This window comes from Leucoraja erinacea, unplaced genomic scaffold (assembly GCF_028641065.1).
Source record: "Leucoraja erinacea ecotype New England unplaced genomic scaffold, Leri_hhj_1 Leri_55S, whole genome shotgun sequence".
NCBI lineage: Eukaryota > Metazoa > Chordata > Chondrichthyes > Rajiformes > Rajidae > Leucoraja > Leucoraja erinaceus.
The window spans coordinates 645,726-665,000 of record NW_026576465.1 but is presented as its reverse complement, the minus strand read 5'-3'; the positions used below and the strand labels follow the sequence as shown (position 1 = coordinate 665,000).

General features: G+C 50.0%; 1 protein-coding gene across 1 annotated transcript in view; it reads right to left on the bottom strand.

The window, feature by feature from the left end:
- The window catches only part of dlgap2a (discs, large (Drosophila) homolog-associated protein 2a), an 88,723-nt gene that overhangs the window by 23,450 nt on the left and 45,998 nt on the right, over nt 1-19,275 (bottom strand). The window contains exons 5-7 of the mRNA XM_055630873.1: nt 15,372-15,386; nt 6,647-6,658; nt 908-1,260 (exon numbers count right to left, since the gene is read on the bottom strand). Coding sequence (XP_055486848.1) covers nt 908-1,260; nt 6,647-6,658; nt 15,372-15,386 — 380 coding nt within the window. The remainder of the gene's footprint in view (nt 1-907; nt 1,261-6,646; nt 6,659-15,371; nt 15,387-19,275) is intronic.

Here is a 19,275-nt window from a genome sequence, read left to right as displayed (position 1 = left end):
CATCAGCTACTGATCTCATTCGGTGACACAGACTCCACAGGTTTATCTGTGAACTGGGTAATATAGATGGTCTATAATTTTCCAGTTTATTGCACTCATTTTTAATTCTATGTTGAGTAATATAGCTGACATCCAATCCTGTTGTTTTATTCACATATCACAAAATTATTGGGAACGAAGATTAATGCTTCCGTTATATTTCTCTGGAACTATTCTGACGAGAATCTGGTTCTCCAGAACCAGGGGCCACAGTTTAAGAATAAGGGGTAAGCCATTTCGAAAGGAGACGAGGAAACACTTTTTATCACAGAGAGTGGTGAGTGTGTGGAATTCTCTGCCTCAGAGGGCGGTGGAGGCCGGTTCTCTGGATACTTTCAAGAGAGAGCTAGATATGGCTCTTAAAGATAGCGGAGTCAGGGGATATGGGGAGAAGGCAGGAACGGGGTACTGATTGTGGATGATCAGTCATGATCACATTGAATGGCGGTGCTGGCTCGAAGGGCCGAATGGCCTACTCCTGCACCTATTGTCTATTGTCTATTGACCCTGTGCTGTCTGTGTCCACTCCCCCATCGACCCTGTGCTATCCCTGGCCCCTCTCCCCATCGCCCTGTGCTGTCTGTGTCCACTCACCCATCGCCCTGTGCTGTCTGTGTCCACTCACCCATCGCCCTGTGCTATCCCTGGCCCCACTCCCCATCGACCCTGTGCTGCCCGTGACCACTCACCCATCGACCCTGTGCTATCCCTGGCCCCTCTCCCCATCGACCCTGTGCTGCCCGTGACCACTCACCCATCGACCCTGTGCTATCCCTGGCCCCTCTCCCCTGTGCTGCCCGTGTCCACTCACCCATCGCCCTGTGCTGTCTGTGTCCACTCACCCATCGCCCCTGTGCTATCCACCCACCTGGATGCCGATGGAGGAGCGTCGGTTCTTGAGGAGTTGCTGAGCTTTGGCCACGTCCAGAGTGAGGATGGCCTTGTCTCGGGTCAGCATGACGGCGCCCCGGCAGTTGTTGGTGGCGTGGTGCAGCGCTGCAGCCTCCAGGGCCATGTTGACTGCCTTGCTGCTGTCCAGGCTGTCGGTGGAGTTGTACAGCACTTTGCCCTCCTGGCTCCACGGGATCTGCTGGCAACGGTTCTCGTGGTAGGCGTCCTGTGTCGATTCCGTGCTGCTCTGTGCCGTCACTGAGATGACCGGCTTGGACGTGGTGCGCGGCGGCACTGGTGGTGGTGTCTTCTTGTAGCTAGTGCAAGTTACTGGTGAGGAGGAAGAGGAGGTTAGTACCGTGATGACCAACACTGAGATACAACACACCAACAGTGCCGACCAACGCCGAGATACAACACACCAACAGTGCCGGCCAACACCGAGATACATCACCAACAGTGCCGGCCAACACCGAGATACAACACACCAACAGTGCCGGCCAACACCGAGATACAACACACCAACAGTGCCGGCCAACACTGAGATACAACACACCAACAGTGCCGGCCAACACTGAGATACATCACCAACAGTGCCGGCCAACACTGAGATACAACACCAACAGTGCCGACACCAACACTGAGATACAACACACCAACAGTGCTGGCCAAACACCGAGATACAACACACCAACAGTGCCGACCAACACTGAGATACAACACCAACAGTGCCGACCAACACTGAGATACATCACCAACAGTGCCGGCCAACGCTGAGATACAACACACCAACAGTGCCGGCCAACACCGAGATACATCACCAACAGTGCCGGCCAACACCGAGATACAACACACCAACAGTGCCGGCCAACACCGAGATACAACACACCAACAGTGCCGGCCAACACTGAGATACAACACACCAACACAGTGCCGGTGCCGGCCAACACTGAGATACAACACCAACAGTGCCGACACCAACACTGAGATACAACACACCAACAGTGCTGGCCAACACCGAGATACAACACACCAACAGTGCCGACCAACACTGAGATACAACACCAACAGTGCCGACCAACACTGAGATACATCACCAACAGTGCCGACCAACACCGGGATACAACACACCAACAGTGCCGACCAACACCGGGATACAACACACCAACAGTGCCGGCAAAACACCGAGATACATCACCAACAGTGCCGGCCAACACAGAGATACAACACACCAACAGTGCCGGCCAACACTGAGATACATCACCAACAGTGCCGACCAACACCGAGATACAACACCAACAGTGCCGGCCAACACCGAGATACATCACCAACACTGAGATACAACACACCAACAGTGCCAGCCAACACCGAGATACAACACACCAACAGTGCCAGCCAACACCGAGATACAATGTACCATGAGCAACAGGCGTCCATGTACACGTACACACACACACACACACCTAATGCAAAGGCAACAGGTTCACAAGTGATAGGAGCAGAATTAGGCCATTAGACCCATCAAGTCTACTCCGCCATTCAATCATGGCTGATCTATCACTCACTCCTAACCCCATTCTCTTGCCTTCTCCCCGTAACCCCTGACACCCGTTCTAATCAAGAATCTAGCGTGGCAAGGCACGCTATTAAGTCAACGATTAGACACAGAGTGCTGGAGTAACTCAGCGGGTCAGGCAGCATCTGTGGGGAACATGGATAGGTGACGTTTCACAGAGTGCTGGAGTAACTCAGCGGGTCAGGCAGCATCTGTGGAGAAACATGGATAGGTGACGTTTCACAGAGTGCTGGAGTAACTCAGCGGGTCAGGCAGCATCTGTGGAGAACATGGATAGGTGACGTTTCACAGAGTGCTGGAGTAACTCAGCGGGTCAGGCAGCATCTGTGGAGAACATGGATAGGTGACGTTTTGGGTTGGGACTTCAGACTCCAACACTTTGTGTCTATCTTTGTTACTACACACTTCACGCTGCTCCCTCACTGCCCCTGGTGCCAGGTGCCAGGTGCTGTGGCTGCCTGAGTGGAGTTTGCACGTTCTCCCCTGGAACTGTGTGAGGCGTTACCAACGCCTCTACTTCCGTAGAAGGTTTAGGATGTTCGTCATGTCCTCAACAATTCTCACCGACTTCTACCGATCAACCATGGAAAGCATTTTATCCGGATGCATCACAGCACGGTTTGGGAACAGCTCCATCCAAGACCGCAAGAAATTGCAGCAAATTGTGGACACAGCCCAGAACATCACACAAACCAACCTCCCTTCTATCGACTCCATCTACACCTCACGCTGCCTCGGCAAGGCCAGCAGCATCATCAAGGACCAGTCGCACCCTGGTCACTCACTCTCCTCCCCTCTCCCATCGGGCAACAGATACAGGTGTGAAAACGCACACCTCCAGATTCAGGGACAGTTTCTTCCCAGCTGTTATCAGGCAACTGAACCATCCTACCACAACTAGAGAGCAGTGCTCTCTTCAATCAGACTCTGCTGGCTTTACCTTGCACTATTCCCTTTATCATGCACCTGTACACTGTGGATGGCCTGATTGGAATCATGTCTTTCCGCTGACTGGTTAGCACACAACAAAAGCTTTTGACATAAACTAAACTAAGCTGAATGTCAAGAGGCACTGGGGAGGTGAGTACATGGTGAGTACAAGGTGAGCAATGGTGAGATGGGGTGGGGGGGGGAGTGGTATAGTGGTGGGGAGCAATGGGCCGAATGGACTACTGCCTTGGCTTCACACACAGCCGCTCTGTTGACTGACCCAGAGATATGTCAGAGACGCCACATAGAGGCAGAGAATTCCACAGACTCACCACTCTCTGTGAGAAAAAGTGTTTCCTCCGTTCTAAATGGCTTACTACTTATTCTTAAACTGTGGCCCCTGTTTCTGGACTCCCCCAACATCGGGAACATGTTTCCTGCCTCTAGCGTGTCCAAGCCCTTAATAATCTCATATGTTTCAATGAGATACCCTATCATCCTTCTAAACTCCAGAGTGTACAAGCCCAGCCGCTCCATTCTCTCCCATCCCTCAATATCAAGAATGTCCTTCCTCAAATCAGGGGACCAAAACTGCACACACTACTCCAGGTGCGGTCTCACTAGGGCTCTGTACAACTGCGGAAGGGTGACTTCAATCTACATATAGATTGGGTGAATCAAATTGGCAGGGGTGCTGAGGAAGAGAATTTCTTGGAATGTATGCGGGATAGTTTTCTAAACCAACATGTAGAGGAACCAACAAGAGAGCAGGCTATTCTAGGCTGGGTATTGAGTAATGAGGAAGGGTTAGTTAGCAGTGTTGTTGTACGTGGCCCCTTGGGCAAGAGTGACCATAATATGGTTGAGTTCTTCATTAGGATGGAGAGTGACATTGTTAATTCAGAAACAAGGGTCCAGAACTTAAAGAAAGGTAACTTTGAGGGTATGAGACGTGAATTGGCCAAGATAGACTGGCAATTGATTCTTAAACGGTTGACGGTGGATATGCAATGGAAGGCATTTAAAGACTGCATGGATGAACTACAACAATTGTTCATCCCAGTTTGGCAAAAGAATAAATCAGGGAAGGTAGTGCATCTGTGGATAACAAGAGAAATCAGGGATGGTATCAAAACAAAAGATGAAGCGTACTAATTAGCCAGAAAAAAGCAGCCTACCAGAGGACTGGGAGAAATTCAGAGACCAGCAGAGGAGGACAAAGGGCTTAATTAGGAAAGGGAAAATAGATTATGAAAGAAAACTGGCAGGGAACATAAAAACTGACTGCAAAAGCTTTTATAGATATGTGAAGAGAAAAAGAGTAGTTAAAACAAATGTAGGTCCCTTGCAGTCAGAAACAGGAGAATTGATCATGGGGAACAAGGACATGGCAGACCAATTGAATAACTAATTTGGTTCCGTCTTCACTAAGGAAGACATAAATAATCTGCCGGAAATAGCAGGGGACCGGGGGTCAAATGAGATGGTGGAACTGAGTGAAATCCAGGTTGGCCGGGAAGTGGTGTTAGGTAAATTGAATGGATTAAAGGCCGATAAATCCCCAGGGCCAGATAGGCTGCATCCCAGAGTACTTAAGGAAGTAGCCCCAGAAATAGTGGATGCATTAGTGATAATTTTTCAAAACTCTTTAGATTCTGGAGTAGTTCCTGAGGATTGGAGGATAGCTAATGTAACCCCACTTTTTAAAAAGGGAGGGAGAGAGAAAACGGGGAATTACAGACCAGTTAGTCTAACGTCGGTAGTGGGGAAACTGCTAGAATCAGTTATTAAAGATACGATAGCAGCACATTTGGAAAGTGGTGAAATCATTGGATAAAGTCAGCATGGATTTATGAAAGGTAAATCATGTCTGATGAATCTTATAGAATTTTTCGAGGATGTAACTAGTAGCGTGGATAGGGGAGAACCAGTGGATGTGTTATATCTGGACTTTCAGAAGGCTTTCGACAAGGTCCCACATAAGAGATTAGTATACAAACTTAAAGCACATGGTATTGGGGGTTCAGTATTGATGAGGATAGAGAACTGGCTGGCAGACAGGAAGCAAAGAGTAGGAGTAAACGGATCCTTTTCACAATAGCAGGCAGTGACTAGTGGGGTACCGCAAGGCTCAGTGCTGGGACCCCAGCTATTTACGATATATATTAATGATTTGGACGAGGGAATTGAATGCAACATCTCCAAGTTTGCGGATGACACAAAGGTGGGGGGCAGTGTTAGCTGTGTGGAGGATGCTAGGAGGCTGCAAGGTGATTTGGATAGGCTAGGTGAGTGGGCAAATGCATGGCAGATGCAGTATAATGTGGATAAATGTGAGGTTATCCACTTTGGTGGCAAAAACTGGAAAGTAGACTATTATCTGAATGGTGGCCGATTAGGAAAGGGGGAGATGCAACGAGATCTGAGTGTCATGGTACACCAGTCATTAAAAGGAGGCATGCAGGTGCAGCAGGCAGTGAAGAAAGCGAATGGTATGTTAGCATTCATAGCAAAAGGATTTGTGTATAGGAGCTGGGAGGTTCTACTGCAGTTGTACAGGGTCTTGGTGAGACCACACCTGGAGTATTGCGTACAGTTTTGGTCTCCTAATCTGAGGAAAGACATTCTTGCCATAGAGGGAGTACAGAGAAGGTTCACCAGACTGATTCTTGGGATGTCAGGACTTTCATATGAAGAAAGACTGGATAGACTCGGTTTGTACTCGCTAGAATTTAGAAGATTGAGGGGGGATCTTATAGAAACTTACAAAATTCTTAAGGGGTTGGACAGGCTAGATGCAGGAAGATTGTTCCCGATGTTGGGGAAGTCCAGAACAAGGGGTCACAGTTTAAGGATATGGGGGAAATATATTAGGACCGAGATGAGGAAAACATTTTTCACACAGAGAGTGGTGAATCTGTGGAATTCGCTGCCATAGAAGGTAGTTGAGGCCAATTCATTGGCTATATTTAAGAGGGAGTTAGATGTGGCCCTTGTGGCTAAAGGGATCAGGGGGTATGGAGAGAAGGCAGGTACAGGATACTGAGTTGGATGATCAGCAATGATCATATTGAATGGCGGTGCAGGCTCGAAGGGCCGAATGGCCTACTCCTGCACATATTTTCTATGTTTCTATGTTTCTATGACCTCTTTGCTCCTATATTCGATTCCTCTTGTTATAAAGACCAACATGCCATTCACTTTCTTCACTGCTTGCTGTACCTGCATGCTTACTTCATAGACTGATGTACAAGGACCCCCAGATCCCGTTGTACTTCCCCTTTTCCCAACTTGACACCATTTAGATAGTAATCTGCCTTCCTGTTTTTGCTACCAAAGTGGATAACCTCACATGATGTCACCAGGGGCGAGGTCAGGTGTGGTGATGTCACGTGGCGGGGGGGGGGGGGGGGGGGGTGAGGTCAGGTGTGCCGTGACCTCTGTGGCACAGGTGATGTGTGCTAACATCTGCGTGCAGACGTTGACCAATTGCTCTTTCATGCCGGCTCGCCTACTCTCTCGCCATCCCTCCATGGCACTGCACATGCCCAGCAACTATCACAGCTTGCTTTGAGAGACTTCATCACATTGTATATTCAGAGGCTCATTCTGCATCTTCTCTGGAGAATTCCCATCTGCTGATCGTGAGAAGGGTCATTCTACTAAACGTTGAGGCGCAGTCTGGCACGATGGGACTGGATGAATTATTTCTTGTAACACACGACTGCTTTGTCCTACAAGGTCGACCACGGTGCATACATTAATCTTTGCTCAGCTGCAACTTTCTTCACGTCTGCTTCCAATAAATCGCCCAGCTCGTCAACGCTCTTGCGATTGTCCAGGGCTTTTGTTCCTGCATAACGTTGTTCATCATCGGGTGGCATCGCGCGCTGCAGTCTCGCCAGCAGTTTGTCCGTCCTTTCACCCTTCTGTTGTTTTTGGTCCGTCTAAAAAGTGTGTTTTTGGAGGTTTCTTAGTCTTTTAGTTGAGGCCAGTTCATTGGCTATATTTAAGAGGGAGTTAGATGTGGCCCTTGTGGCTAAAGGGATCAGGGGGTATGGAGAGAAGGCAGGTACGGGATACTGAGTTGGATGATCAGCCATGATCATATTGAATGGCGGTGCAGGCTCAAAGGGCCGAATGGCCTACTCCTGCACCTAATTTCTATGTTTCTATGTTTTTTATGGAGGTTGGAGGGGGATGAAGAGAAACAGTCACTACCTGGTCGAGGATGCATCTTTTCTCCGAGCCACATCTTCGCCCCCTCCTCGCAGCCTACCATCTGGATTGGCGCGGCCTTTCCTGCCAGAGACCGGCCGGAGCCTCAGCAGCGGCGCAGCACTGAAGTACCATCGTGGAGCGGGCGATACCTTACCGGGGATCGCCATGTGGAGCTCCGGAGTGCTGGGCCTGCTGCTTTAACATCGTGGAGCTGTGGTTTGTGGAGCTTCTAGCCGCGGGCGGCGCTGGCTTTAGTATCACGGAGTCCTGGGATCCCTTTGCTGAGGGTCGCCAGTGTTCAATCTCTGCCCAGCTCGGCCTGTGGACTTCGGGACCGCGGTCTCCGGTAGAGAGCGGCTGATTCGGAAACTCCAACCCGCTGAGAATGTTCTACCGTTCCAACGCCGGAGTTCCGATCGTCCCGGCGAGAGGCCCTGAACATCGGGCCGCCGTAGCGGCGACTGCGGATGGCTCGAGGCCTCGCGGCCCCGACCACGGGTGAACAAAGAGGAAGATGACTGAACTTTAGTGCCTTCCCTCAGGTTGATTCCTCTGTGTGGGGGTGTTCATGTTAAACTCTATCGTGTGTTGTGTTCTGTTTATTCCTATGGCTGTACTGTAACTCACATCTCACTGTATCAATTGGTGCATGTGACAATAAATGTAACTTGAACTTGAATGCAGCATGTTTGCCAGGACTAGAGGGTGTGAGCTACAGGGACAGGTTGAGTAGGCTGGGTCTCTATTCCATGGAGCGCAGGAGGATGAGGGGAGATCTTATAGAGGTGTATAATATCATGAGAGGAATAGATCGGGTAGATGCACAGAGTCTCTTGCCCAGAGAAGGGGAATCATGGACCAGAGGACACAGGTTCAAGTTGAAGGGGAAAAGGTAGGAATCTGAGGGGTAACATTTTCCACACAGAGGGTGGTAGGTGTATGGAACAAGCTGCCGGAGGAGGTAGTTGAGGCTGGGACTATCGCAACATTTAAGAAACAGCTAGACAGGTACATGGATAGGACAGGATTGGAGGGATATGGACCAAGTGCAGGCAGGTGGGACTAGTGTAGATGGGACATGTTGGCCGGTGTGGGCAAGTTGGGCTGAAGGGCCTGTTTCCACACTGTATCACTCTATGACTAGTGTAGCTGGGACATGTTGGCCAGTATGGGCAAGTTGGGCTGAAGGGCCTGTTTCCACACTGTATCACTCTATGACTGCCTTCATGCAGCATGCCAGAGTTACTGTTTCCAGATGACACCGTGTCTTGGGTCACTCATTCTATGCTGACGTAGTCAGCTCAGAGATCGTGCAGCAATTGTGGCCTTCTTCGTCTTCTTGTAAATGAAACATAAATAAACCAAGAACAGTTAGACCTCAAGCCGGGTGGGTGTTGAGCAGCCAGGTTGTTGCCTCTGTTGGCGTCAATATCTGTCAGGCCCTGACACAGCTCCATTTGGTGGGTGGTAGAGCGGGCACCCAGAGATGACATGGTTGGCTGTCTGTTGTTCTGCTCCACATTCACAGGCTGGGCTCTGGTGGAGGGAGCCCCCATCTCCACACGCTGGCATTGAAACGCCCAACTCCAGTACCAAGTCTGTTGAGCTTCACCCATCCACGCTCCTCTGGGGAGCTCAGACCCGACAGCTTCTATCTGGCGAAGAGAGGTCGCTGTGTAATGGAGACGAGGTTGCCTTCCACCCCTGTGACCACTTGGTGGCGATCCAGTGTGCTTTTTTCCTTAGCTCCATAGATGCTGCTGTACCCGCTGAGTTTCTCCAGCACTTTTGTCTACCTGTGCATTTGTCTCAGTTGGCTGGATGGATGCTTGTTTTCCATGTGGAGCAAAGGGGTGACGGGACATCAGTCGGGGTGGCCACTGCTCTCTGCTGATACCCTGATGGAGGAGGTGATCTGGGTCCATGGCACGACGAGATGGTGCCAGAGTTGCTGCTTGCCTTCGGATCCATGTATAGGGACTGGAGTAGGTTGCATGCTCGACTGGAGTAGGTTGCAGGTTCGCAAGGTGACCCGCAGAATGACTGGAGGATGGCCAATCTTCACGCAATGTATCGGAATTCCTTTTGAATTCCCACTTTCCATTTTAAATGTTCCTTATCCTGACACAAAGTGTCCCAACTTCCCTCCAATTACCAGCCGGCTGTCTGCAGGTTGAAGACATGAATCCGTAATCCCGGGCAAGGCTTGAGTGGAGTTGCACAAAGCCAGCAAATGGGCAACATCAGGAAAGTGGAAAGCCAATTATAGATAAGGACATCCTGGCAGCAAACTGGATGTCACCAGAATATTAGCGACGGGGCTGAAATAGACAAGGGGAAATGAACCGGCCCAAGGCCTGATAACAGATTGACTCTGTGTGTGTGTTGACTCACTTCACAGTGAAGTGAATACTAAATGAATCTGCTCGCATGGTTAGGTTGAAGTCAGCCATGCTGAGGAAACTGCAGCCTGACCTTGGCTACCTTCCATCTGCATTCAATTTGTGTCACCACAACAAGTTCAATCCATGATGATTTAATCAGAAGGTCGCAAACCCCGACTCTCAGTCTGAAGAAAGGTCTCGGACCGAAACGTCACCCATTCCTTCTCTCCAGAGATGCTGCCTGTCCCGCTGAGTTACTCCAGCATTTTGTGTCTATCTTCGTTTGAAACCAGCATCTGCAATTCCTTCCTACCCAAATGCAGACCAGGGGGTCAGGACTGGAGTTAGGTTCAGGGTCTGGTTTGTTAGTGTTATGTGTAGCGAGGTACAGTGAACAGCTTTGTATGCATGTGTTGCAAATAGATCCGAACATACGAGACATGAATACATTCGTCAAACAATAGGCAAAGATACAAACTAGTGAACGGATATCAGAAGATAAAACTTGGAGACAGGATTGAGGAAGTACAACTTTCCACCCAGCCTACAGCTGGTAGACAACGCGTTAAGATGCAGAAGCTGTTCTTTCATTGAACATAGAAGAGGGAACTGTATAGCACAGCAACAGGCCCTTCAGCCCACAACGTCGCTGCCAACCGCGACACCAAATGAAACTAATCCCACCTGCCCGCACCTTATCCACACTCTTCCATCCCATGCATATCTATAAGCAGGCACGGAAATCGCTATCAAAACATGGGGGGGACACACACACACGAGGCTTCGGCCGTGGGCCTTGTGGACGGTAACATCGGGAGCTGACCTGGTTGGTGACCAGTCGACTCCGAACTCCAGCAACAGCAGCTTCGTCCGCCCCGAATCATGGGACTTGAATCGGCCCGTTCGCGGGGCCTTTCATCGCCCGGCGTGGGCTTCAACATCGGGAGCCTCGATCGCCTCGATGCAGCAGATTGATTTTAAGCCGCGCCGGGCGATGAAAGGCCCCGCGAACGGGCCGATTCAGCCCTCTAGAAAGTGTCTGATAAAGTCCAGATTACAAAACATGGGGGGGGGGGGGGGGGGGGGGGGGGGGGGGATTGTCCCCCTAACTCTCAAAGCACGAGGGGAGTGGCGTGTCCCCCCCTGCCCCCCCCAGGATTTCCGCCCATGTTATGACTATCCAAACGTCTCTTCAATGCCACTGTCATATCCACCTCCTTCACCACCCCTTGCAACACATTCCAGGCACCCACCATCATCAGTGTGATGCTTACAGCAGTTATACCTGTTGATGGCCACAACAAATGTAATCCTAAATAAAGAATGAAGCAATTGTGATGCATAATGAAGAAATAATACGGGCAGGTGGAGAACAGATGAACTTTGAAAGAGAAATGGGGGGTATAGGGCCTGTCACACAGGCAATGTTTAGGCGACTACCGGCGACTGTCATAGTTGTAGCAGGTCACTGAAAATCCGGCGATTGGACCCCCCCTACAACATAAAATTTGAAATAATCATTACTATAACAACAACAAAAATCCCGAAGTCAGCACCTGGCAACAACCTACATCACCTGGCAACAAACTGCGTCACCTGGCGACAACAACCTACATCACCTGGCGACAACAACCTACATCACCTGGCGACAACCTACATCACCTGGCGACAACCTACATCACCTGGCGACAACAACCTACATCACCTGGCGACAACAACCTACATCACCTGGTGACAACCTACATCACCTGGCAACAACAACCTCCATCACCTGGCAACAACAACCTACATCACCTGGCAACAACAACCTACATCACCTGGCAACAACAACCAACATCACCTGGCAACAACAACCTCCATCACCTGGCAACAACAACCTACATCACCTGGCAACAACAACCTACATCACCTGGCAACAAACTGCGTCACCTGGCAACAACCTACATCACCTGGCGACAACAACCTACATCACCTGGTGACAAACTGCGTCACCTGGCAACAACCTACATCACCTGGCGACAAAAACTGCGTCACCTGGCGACAACAACCTACATCACCTGGCGACAACAACCTACATCACCTGGCGACAACAACCTACATCACCTGGCAACAACCTACATCACCTGGCAACAACCTACATCACCTGGCGACAACAACCTACATCACCTGGCAACACAACCTACATCACCTGGCAACAAACTGCGTCACCTGGCAACAAACCTACATCACCTGGCGACAAAACTGCGTCACCTGGCAACAACCTACATCACCTGGCGACAAAACTGCATCACCTGGCAACAACCTACATCACCTGGCGACAACAAACCTACATCACCTGGCGACAAACTACATCACCTGGCGACAAACTACATCACCTGGCGACAAACTGCGTCACCTGGCGACAACAACCTACATCACCTGGCGACAATAACCTACATCACCTGGCAACAACCTACATCACCTGGCAACAACCTACATCACCTGGCAACAACCTACATCACCTGGCGACAACAACCTACATCACCTGGCAACAACCTACATCACCTGGTGACAACAACCTACATCACCTGGCAACAAACAACCTACATCACCTGGCGACAACAACCTACATCACCTGGCGACAACAACCTACATCACCTGGCAACAACCCGCATCACCTGGCCACAACCTACATCACCTGGCGACAACCCGCATCACCTGGCCACAACCGGCGTCACCTGGTGAGAACCTGCATCACCTGGCCACAACCTACATCACTTGGCGACAACCTACATCACCTGGCGACAACCTACATCACCTGGCCACAACCTACATCACCTGGCAACAACCTGCATCACCTGGCGACCTACATCACCTGCGACACCTGGCGACAACCTACATCACCTGGCAACAACCTGCATCACCTGGCGACAACCTACATCACCTGGCAACAACCCGCATCACCTGGCCACAACCTACATCACCTGGCAACAACCCGCATCACCTGGCGACAACCTACATCACCTGGCAACAACCTACATCACCTGGCGACAACCTACATCACCTGGCGACAACCCACATCACCTGGCGACAACAACCTACATCACCTGGCAACAACCTACATCACCTGGCAACAACCTACATCACCTGGCAACAACCTACATCACCTGGCGACAACCTACATCACCTGGCGACAACCTACATCACCTGGCGACAACCTGCATCACCTGGCGACAACCTACGTCACCTGGTGACAACCTGCGTCACCTGGCGACAACCTACATCACCTGGCGACAACAACTTACATCACCTGGCAACAACCTACATCACCTGGCAACAACCAACAACACCTGGCAACAACCTATATCACCTGGCAACAACAACCTACATCACCTGGCAACAACAATCTACGTCACCTGGCAACAACAACCTACATCACCTGGCAACAACCTACATCACCTGGCAACAACCTACATCACCTGGCAACAACCTATATCACCTGGCGACAACAACCTACATCACCTGGCAACAACAACCTACATCACCTGGCGACAACAACCTACATCACCTGGCGACAAGCTATGACAGCACCTACGTCAGGAGAAATCAAGCTACGCTCATCAGCATCAAACATTCTGTCGCCGACTGTCTCCGAAAATTTCAACATGTTGATAATCCAGTGGCGACCAAAAAGACGCAACGACTCTTTGGGCGACTGAGGAGACGACTCACGACCGTACAGGCGACAGCCCGGTGACCATGTGGCCACAGCCTAGTCGCCTGTAGTCACCTAAATAATCTCCCAAGTGGGACAGGGGCATAACATACAATTGAAAGATTGTAAAAGCCCTCAGATTCATGGTGTGCTGGGCAGAGATTTGCCCCCAGAGTTCCGTCAGGAACACCCCAACACCAGGCTAACCTCAACTTGGTTCTGCTCTTCATCATAAGGTCATAAGCTCCTAACCCCATTCTCCTGCCTTCTCCCCATAACTCCTGACACCCGTACCAATCAAGAATCTATGTCTCTGGCTTAAAAATATCTGTACCCCACAATGTAAGGCCTTTGGTTGCCCCATAGAATCATACAGCATGGAATCAGGCCCTTCAGCCCGACTTGCCCATGCCAGCCACAACTCTCCGCCTATAATCCCACCTGCCCATGTTTGGCCCATATTCCTCCAACCTTTCCTATCCATGTAACTGTGCAAATGTCTTTTAAATGTTGTAATACCTGCCTCAACTCCCTCCTCTGGCAGCTCGTTCCATAGTGCAGGTCAGTGTGACTACAGGCCTGTTGCACTGACCTCTGTAATCATGAAGACCCTTGTGCTGGCCAAGCTGAAAAATATCACAATCCCCCTGCTGGACCCTCTGCAGTTTGCATACTGGGCCAATAGATCTGTAGATGACATAGTCAACCTGGGCCTGCACTTCATCCTCCAGTCCCTAGACTGCCAGTGGACCTATGCGAGGATTTTGTTTGTTGATTTTAGCTCTGCATTCAGCATCATTGTACCAGAGCTACTACACTCCAAACTTTCCGAGTTGACTGTGCCTGAACCCCTCTGTCGGTGGATCACCAACTTCCTGACAGACAGGAAGCAGCATGTGAGGCTGGGAAAGCACATCTCCAACCCGCAAACACTCAGCATAGGAGCACCGCCAGACTGCGTACTCTCCCCTCTCCTCTACTTTCTCTACACCAATGATTGCACCTCCACAGACTCCTCTGTCAAGCTTCTCAAGTTTGCGGATGACACAACCCTGATTGGACTGATCCAGGATGGGGATGAATCTGTCTACAGACAGGAAGTGTCACAGCTGCCGTCCTGGTGCCATCGCAACAACCTAGAGCTCAATGCTCTAAAGGCAGTGGAATATATTGTAGACTTTAGGAGAGCTCCCCCTCCCTTCCCTCCACTCACCATCAACAACACCACAGTCACATCTGTGGAGTCTTTTATGTTCCTGGGAACCATCAACTCCAAGGACCTTAAGTGGGGAGGCTACCATCGACTCCACAGTCAAAAAGGCACAACAGAGGATGTACTTCCTGCGGCAGCTGAGGAAGCACAATCTGCCACATGCAATGATGGTCCAATTCTACACGGCCATCGTAGAGTCTGTCCTCACCTTCTCCATCATGGTCTGGTTTGGCTCAGCCACCAAGCACGACACCTGGAGGCTGCAGCGAATCGTCCGATCAGCAGAGAAGGTTATTGGCTGCAACCTTCCCTCCATTGACGAACTGTACACTGCAAGGGCCAGGAAGTGAGCGGGCAAGACCATCTCTGACCCCTCTCATCCTGGCCACAAACTCTTTGAATCACTTCCCTCTGGAAGGCGACTCCGGACTGTCAAAGCTGCCACAGCCAGACATAAAAACAGTTTTTATCCACGAGTAGTTGCTCTACTCAACAGCCAAAAATCTATAGCCTCCCTTTGGCTCTGGTATTTTATTTCATTCTTCACATGTTTAAACTATAATGTTTTATTTTTAATTGTCCACTGTATATCGTGTTGTTACTTGTGAGCGCAGCACCAAGGCAAGTTCCTTGTATGTGTACGCACTTGCGAATAATATTTTTTCTATTCTATTCTATTCCACACCCATCCCCCTCTCACCTTAAACCTATGTCCTCTGGTTCTTGATTCCCGTACACTGGGTAAACAACTCTGTGCATCCACCCTGCACCTACCCCCACCCAACCTCTCACTATATCCACTCCTCCCTCCCTGACCCGACTCCATCTAGCCATCACCCCCTCCTCACCAGCACCCACCTAATGCTTGTCCTTCCTGCCTCTCACCTCTTTACACTGGCCTTCTCCCCCCTCCTCCATCAGTCTGAAGAAGGGTCCCGACCTGAAACGTCATCTGTCCATTCCCTCCACAGATGCTGCCTGACCCACTGAATTCCTCCAGCACTCTGTGCTTTACTCAAGGTTCCAGCACCTGCAGTTCCCTCTGAGATATGACCAGAACACTTGCCCAACTAGAGGAGCTGTTTAATATATGTGTTGAATGTTGAGGGTGGTGAATCTATGGGATTCTTTGCCACAGAAAGCTGTGTAGGCCTTCTACCCACTACTCCATCAGTCTGAAGCAGGGTCCCCACTCGAAACATCATCTGCCCAGTTCATTGACTATATTTAAGAGGGAATTAGATGAGGCCCTTGTGACTAAGGGGATCAGAGGGTATGGAGAGAAGGCAGGTACGGGATACTGAGTTGGATGATCAGCCATGATCATATTGAATGGCGGTGCAGGCTCGAAGGGCCGAATGGCCTACTCCTGCACCTATTGTCTATGTTTCTATTCCCAGTGGATACATTTAAGGCAGACAGATAGATTCTTGATTAGTACGGGTGGGGAGAAGGCAGGAGAATGGGGTTAGGAGGGAGAGATAGATCAGCCATGATTGAATGGTGGAGTAGACTAGATTAAACCTTGGCGTGATATTTGACTCATCACTGAAATTTGACAAACAAGTCAATGCCGTGGTAAAAGCGAGCTTCTCCCACCTCCGCACCATAGCTAAACTAAAATCATTCCATTTGACGACCTGGTAAAGATCATCCACACATTTATCTCCTCCCGCCTCGATTACTGCAACTCCCTTTACACTGGCATCAGCCAATCTTCCCTGTCCCGCCTGCAACTGGTCCAAAACGCCGCAGCGAGACTCCTGACGGGCACCTGATAAAGGGGCCCCATCACCCCGATCCTGGCCTCTCTCCACTGGCTCCCCGTGCAGTTCCGAATCAATTTCAAGCTCCTCCTCTATGTCTACAAGGCCCTTAACGGGCTTGCCCCCACCTACATCAAAAGTCTGCTCACCCACCACACCACCTCCAGGCCCCTCAGGCCGGCCGACTTGGGGTTACTGAACATCCCACGGTCTAGGCATAAGCTCAGGGGCGACCGCGCCTTTGTGGTTGCAGCTCCTAGACTGTGGAACAGCATCCCCCTTCCCATCAGAACTGCCCCCTCCATCGACTCCTTTATGTCTAGACTTAAAACCTATTTCTACTCTCAAGCATATCTTGAGGTCCTCTGAGGGAGCGCTGTATGTACGTATCTATGTATGTATTGTTAGATCTATGTACCACTGTATGTAGCACGTTAGTACCTGCACTGGTGGAAAGCACTTTGGTCAACGAGAGTTGTTTTTAAATGTGCTATAGAAATAAAATTGACTTGACTTGACTAGATGGGCTGAATGGCCTAATTCAGCTCCTATCTCATGATCTTATGCATTTTGTCGATGGAATGAGAAATACATAGTTTAGAGGCTAGAGGTAGATTTATGTAAGGTGATGAGCAGAGTGGGAGCTCAGAGCTCAGCTGCTGCTGGTGAATCACTGTTCAGTCCAGAAGGATTAACTCCTGCATTGTTGTACCTCCGGCACCGTGATTGTGTTCTTAAACGCCAGATAAACAGCTTCATTATTTGACCAGCTACTGAATTGATTCAAGCAATTCTACTCCAAGGTCTATTAATAAGAAATGGAATTTAAGATCAGGTAACTTGGCATTTATATTTGACAAGCATTAACTGATATCTGGCCAATCTAAAGCTAATAGCTGGATTTAAAGAAAATCTTTGATTATTTGATGATGTGACTATGCTAATAGGTCAAGTCCTGTGGTTGATGGTTCCTTGGCCATGGCTGGTGTGAGAGGCACAGAATGTTACAGGTGCACTCAGTGTGACCACATTGGTGTTACAGAGTGGCTTCACCACATGCCAGGGTCGTGGGGACAGTTCCTGACCCGGTCTAGACCTAACCTCGACCCTGTCCTAACCCGAGGTCAGATCCCTGCGAAACTCCACTCTGTGACAGGGGGTTATGGGGAGAAGGCAGGAGAATGGGGTTAGGTGGGAGAGAGACAGATCAGCCATAATTGAATGGCGGAGTAGACTAGATGGGCCGAATGGCACAATTCTGCTCCTATCATTTGTGAACTTCTGACCCTCCAGCCTGAATCTTGTGTTTCCACCAGGACCCTGTGACTTCTCTCCACCATCCAGCCCTGTATCCATACGCCCAGCTCACAGTTAGTGCCGTGCATCTTAACTTGCAGCCTGCAGCAGCTGGGATGCATCACTGCCGCCCAGTTCATCCACATGTCAGCTCTACAACACATCCAATACCTCGTCATGTTCAATGTGAACATGCTCTAGATATCACTGTCCATCCATCCCTGACTCTCTCCTCACTCAATACATCATCGTCTAGGGTGAGAAAACATTTCCTTCCGTCACACAGTCATACAGTCACAGAGCTGTACAGTAGAGAAACAAGCCCTTCGGCCCATCTCGTCCATGCCGACCCAGTTGGCATACTGGGCCGAGTGCCATTGGCCTCCATTCGGCCCATATCCCTCTAAACCCGTCCTATCCACAAATCTCTGTCCAAATATCGTTTAAAGGTGGTAATTGTACCCGCTTCTACAGCTTTCTCTGGCAGCTCATTCAGATACGCACCACCGTCTGAGTGGAACAGTTGCCCCTGAGGTCCCTCTTCAATCTCTCCCCTCTCGCCTGTGCCCTCTAGTTTTAGAATCCTCTACCCTGGGAAACAGACTGTGAGCGTTCACATTATCCGTGATCCTCATGATCTTGTACACCTCAATAAGGTCACCCCTCAGATTGTTAAGGGCTTGGACACGCTCGAGGCAGGAAACATGTTCCCGATGGTGGGGAAGTCCAGAACCAGGGGCCACAGTTTAAGAATAAGGGGTAAGCCATTTACAACGGTGATGAGCAAAAAGATTTCACCCAGAGAGTTGTGAGTCTGTGGAATTCTCTGCCTCAGAGGGCGGTGGAGGCCGGTTGTCTGGATACTTTCAAGAGAGAGCTAGATCTTAAAGATAGCGGAGTCAGGGGATATGGGGAGAAGGCACGAACGGGGTACTGATTGGGGATGATCAGCCATGATCACATTGAATGGCGATGCTGGCTCGAAGGGCGGAATGGCCTCCTCCTGCACCTATTGTCTTTTTACCAGTGTAACAGAGTCAAAATATAGAGGGCAAAGGTTTAAGATGAGAGGTTTAATAGGAACCTGAGGAGCAAATGCTTTCACACAGAGGGTGGTGGTGGGTGCGTGGAACGAGCTGCCAGAGGAGGTATGAACATTTCAAAGTCATTTGGACAGGTATTTGGAGAATGAAGGTTTCGAGGGACATAGAACAAACATGGGCAGTGGGACTAGCATAGATGAGGTATCTTAGTCAGGACATTGT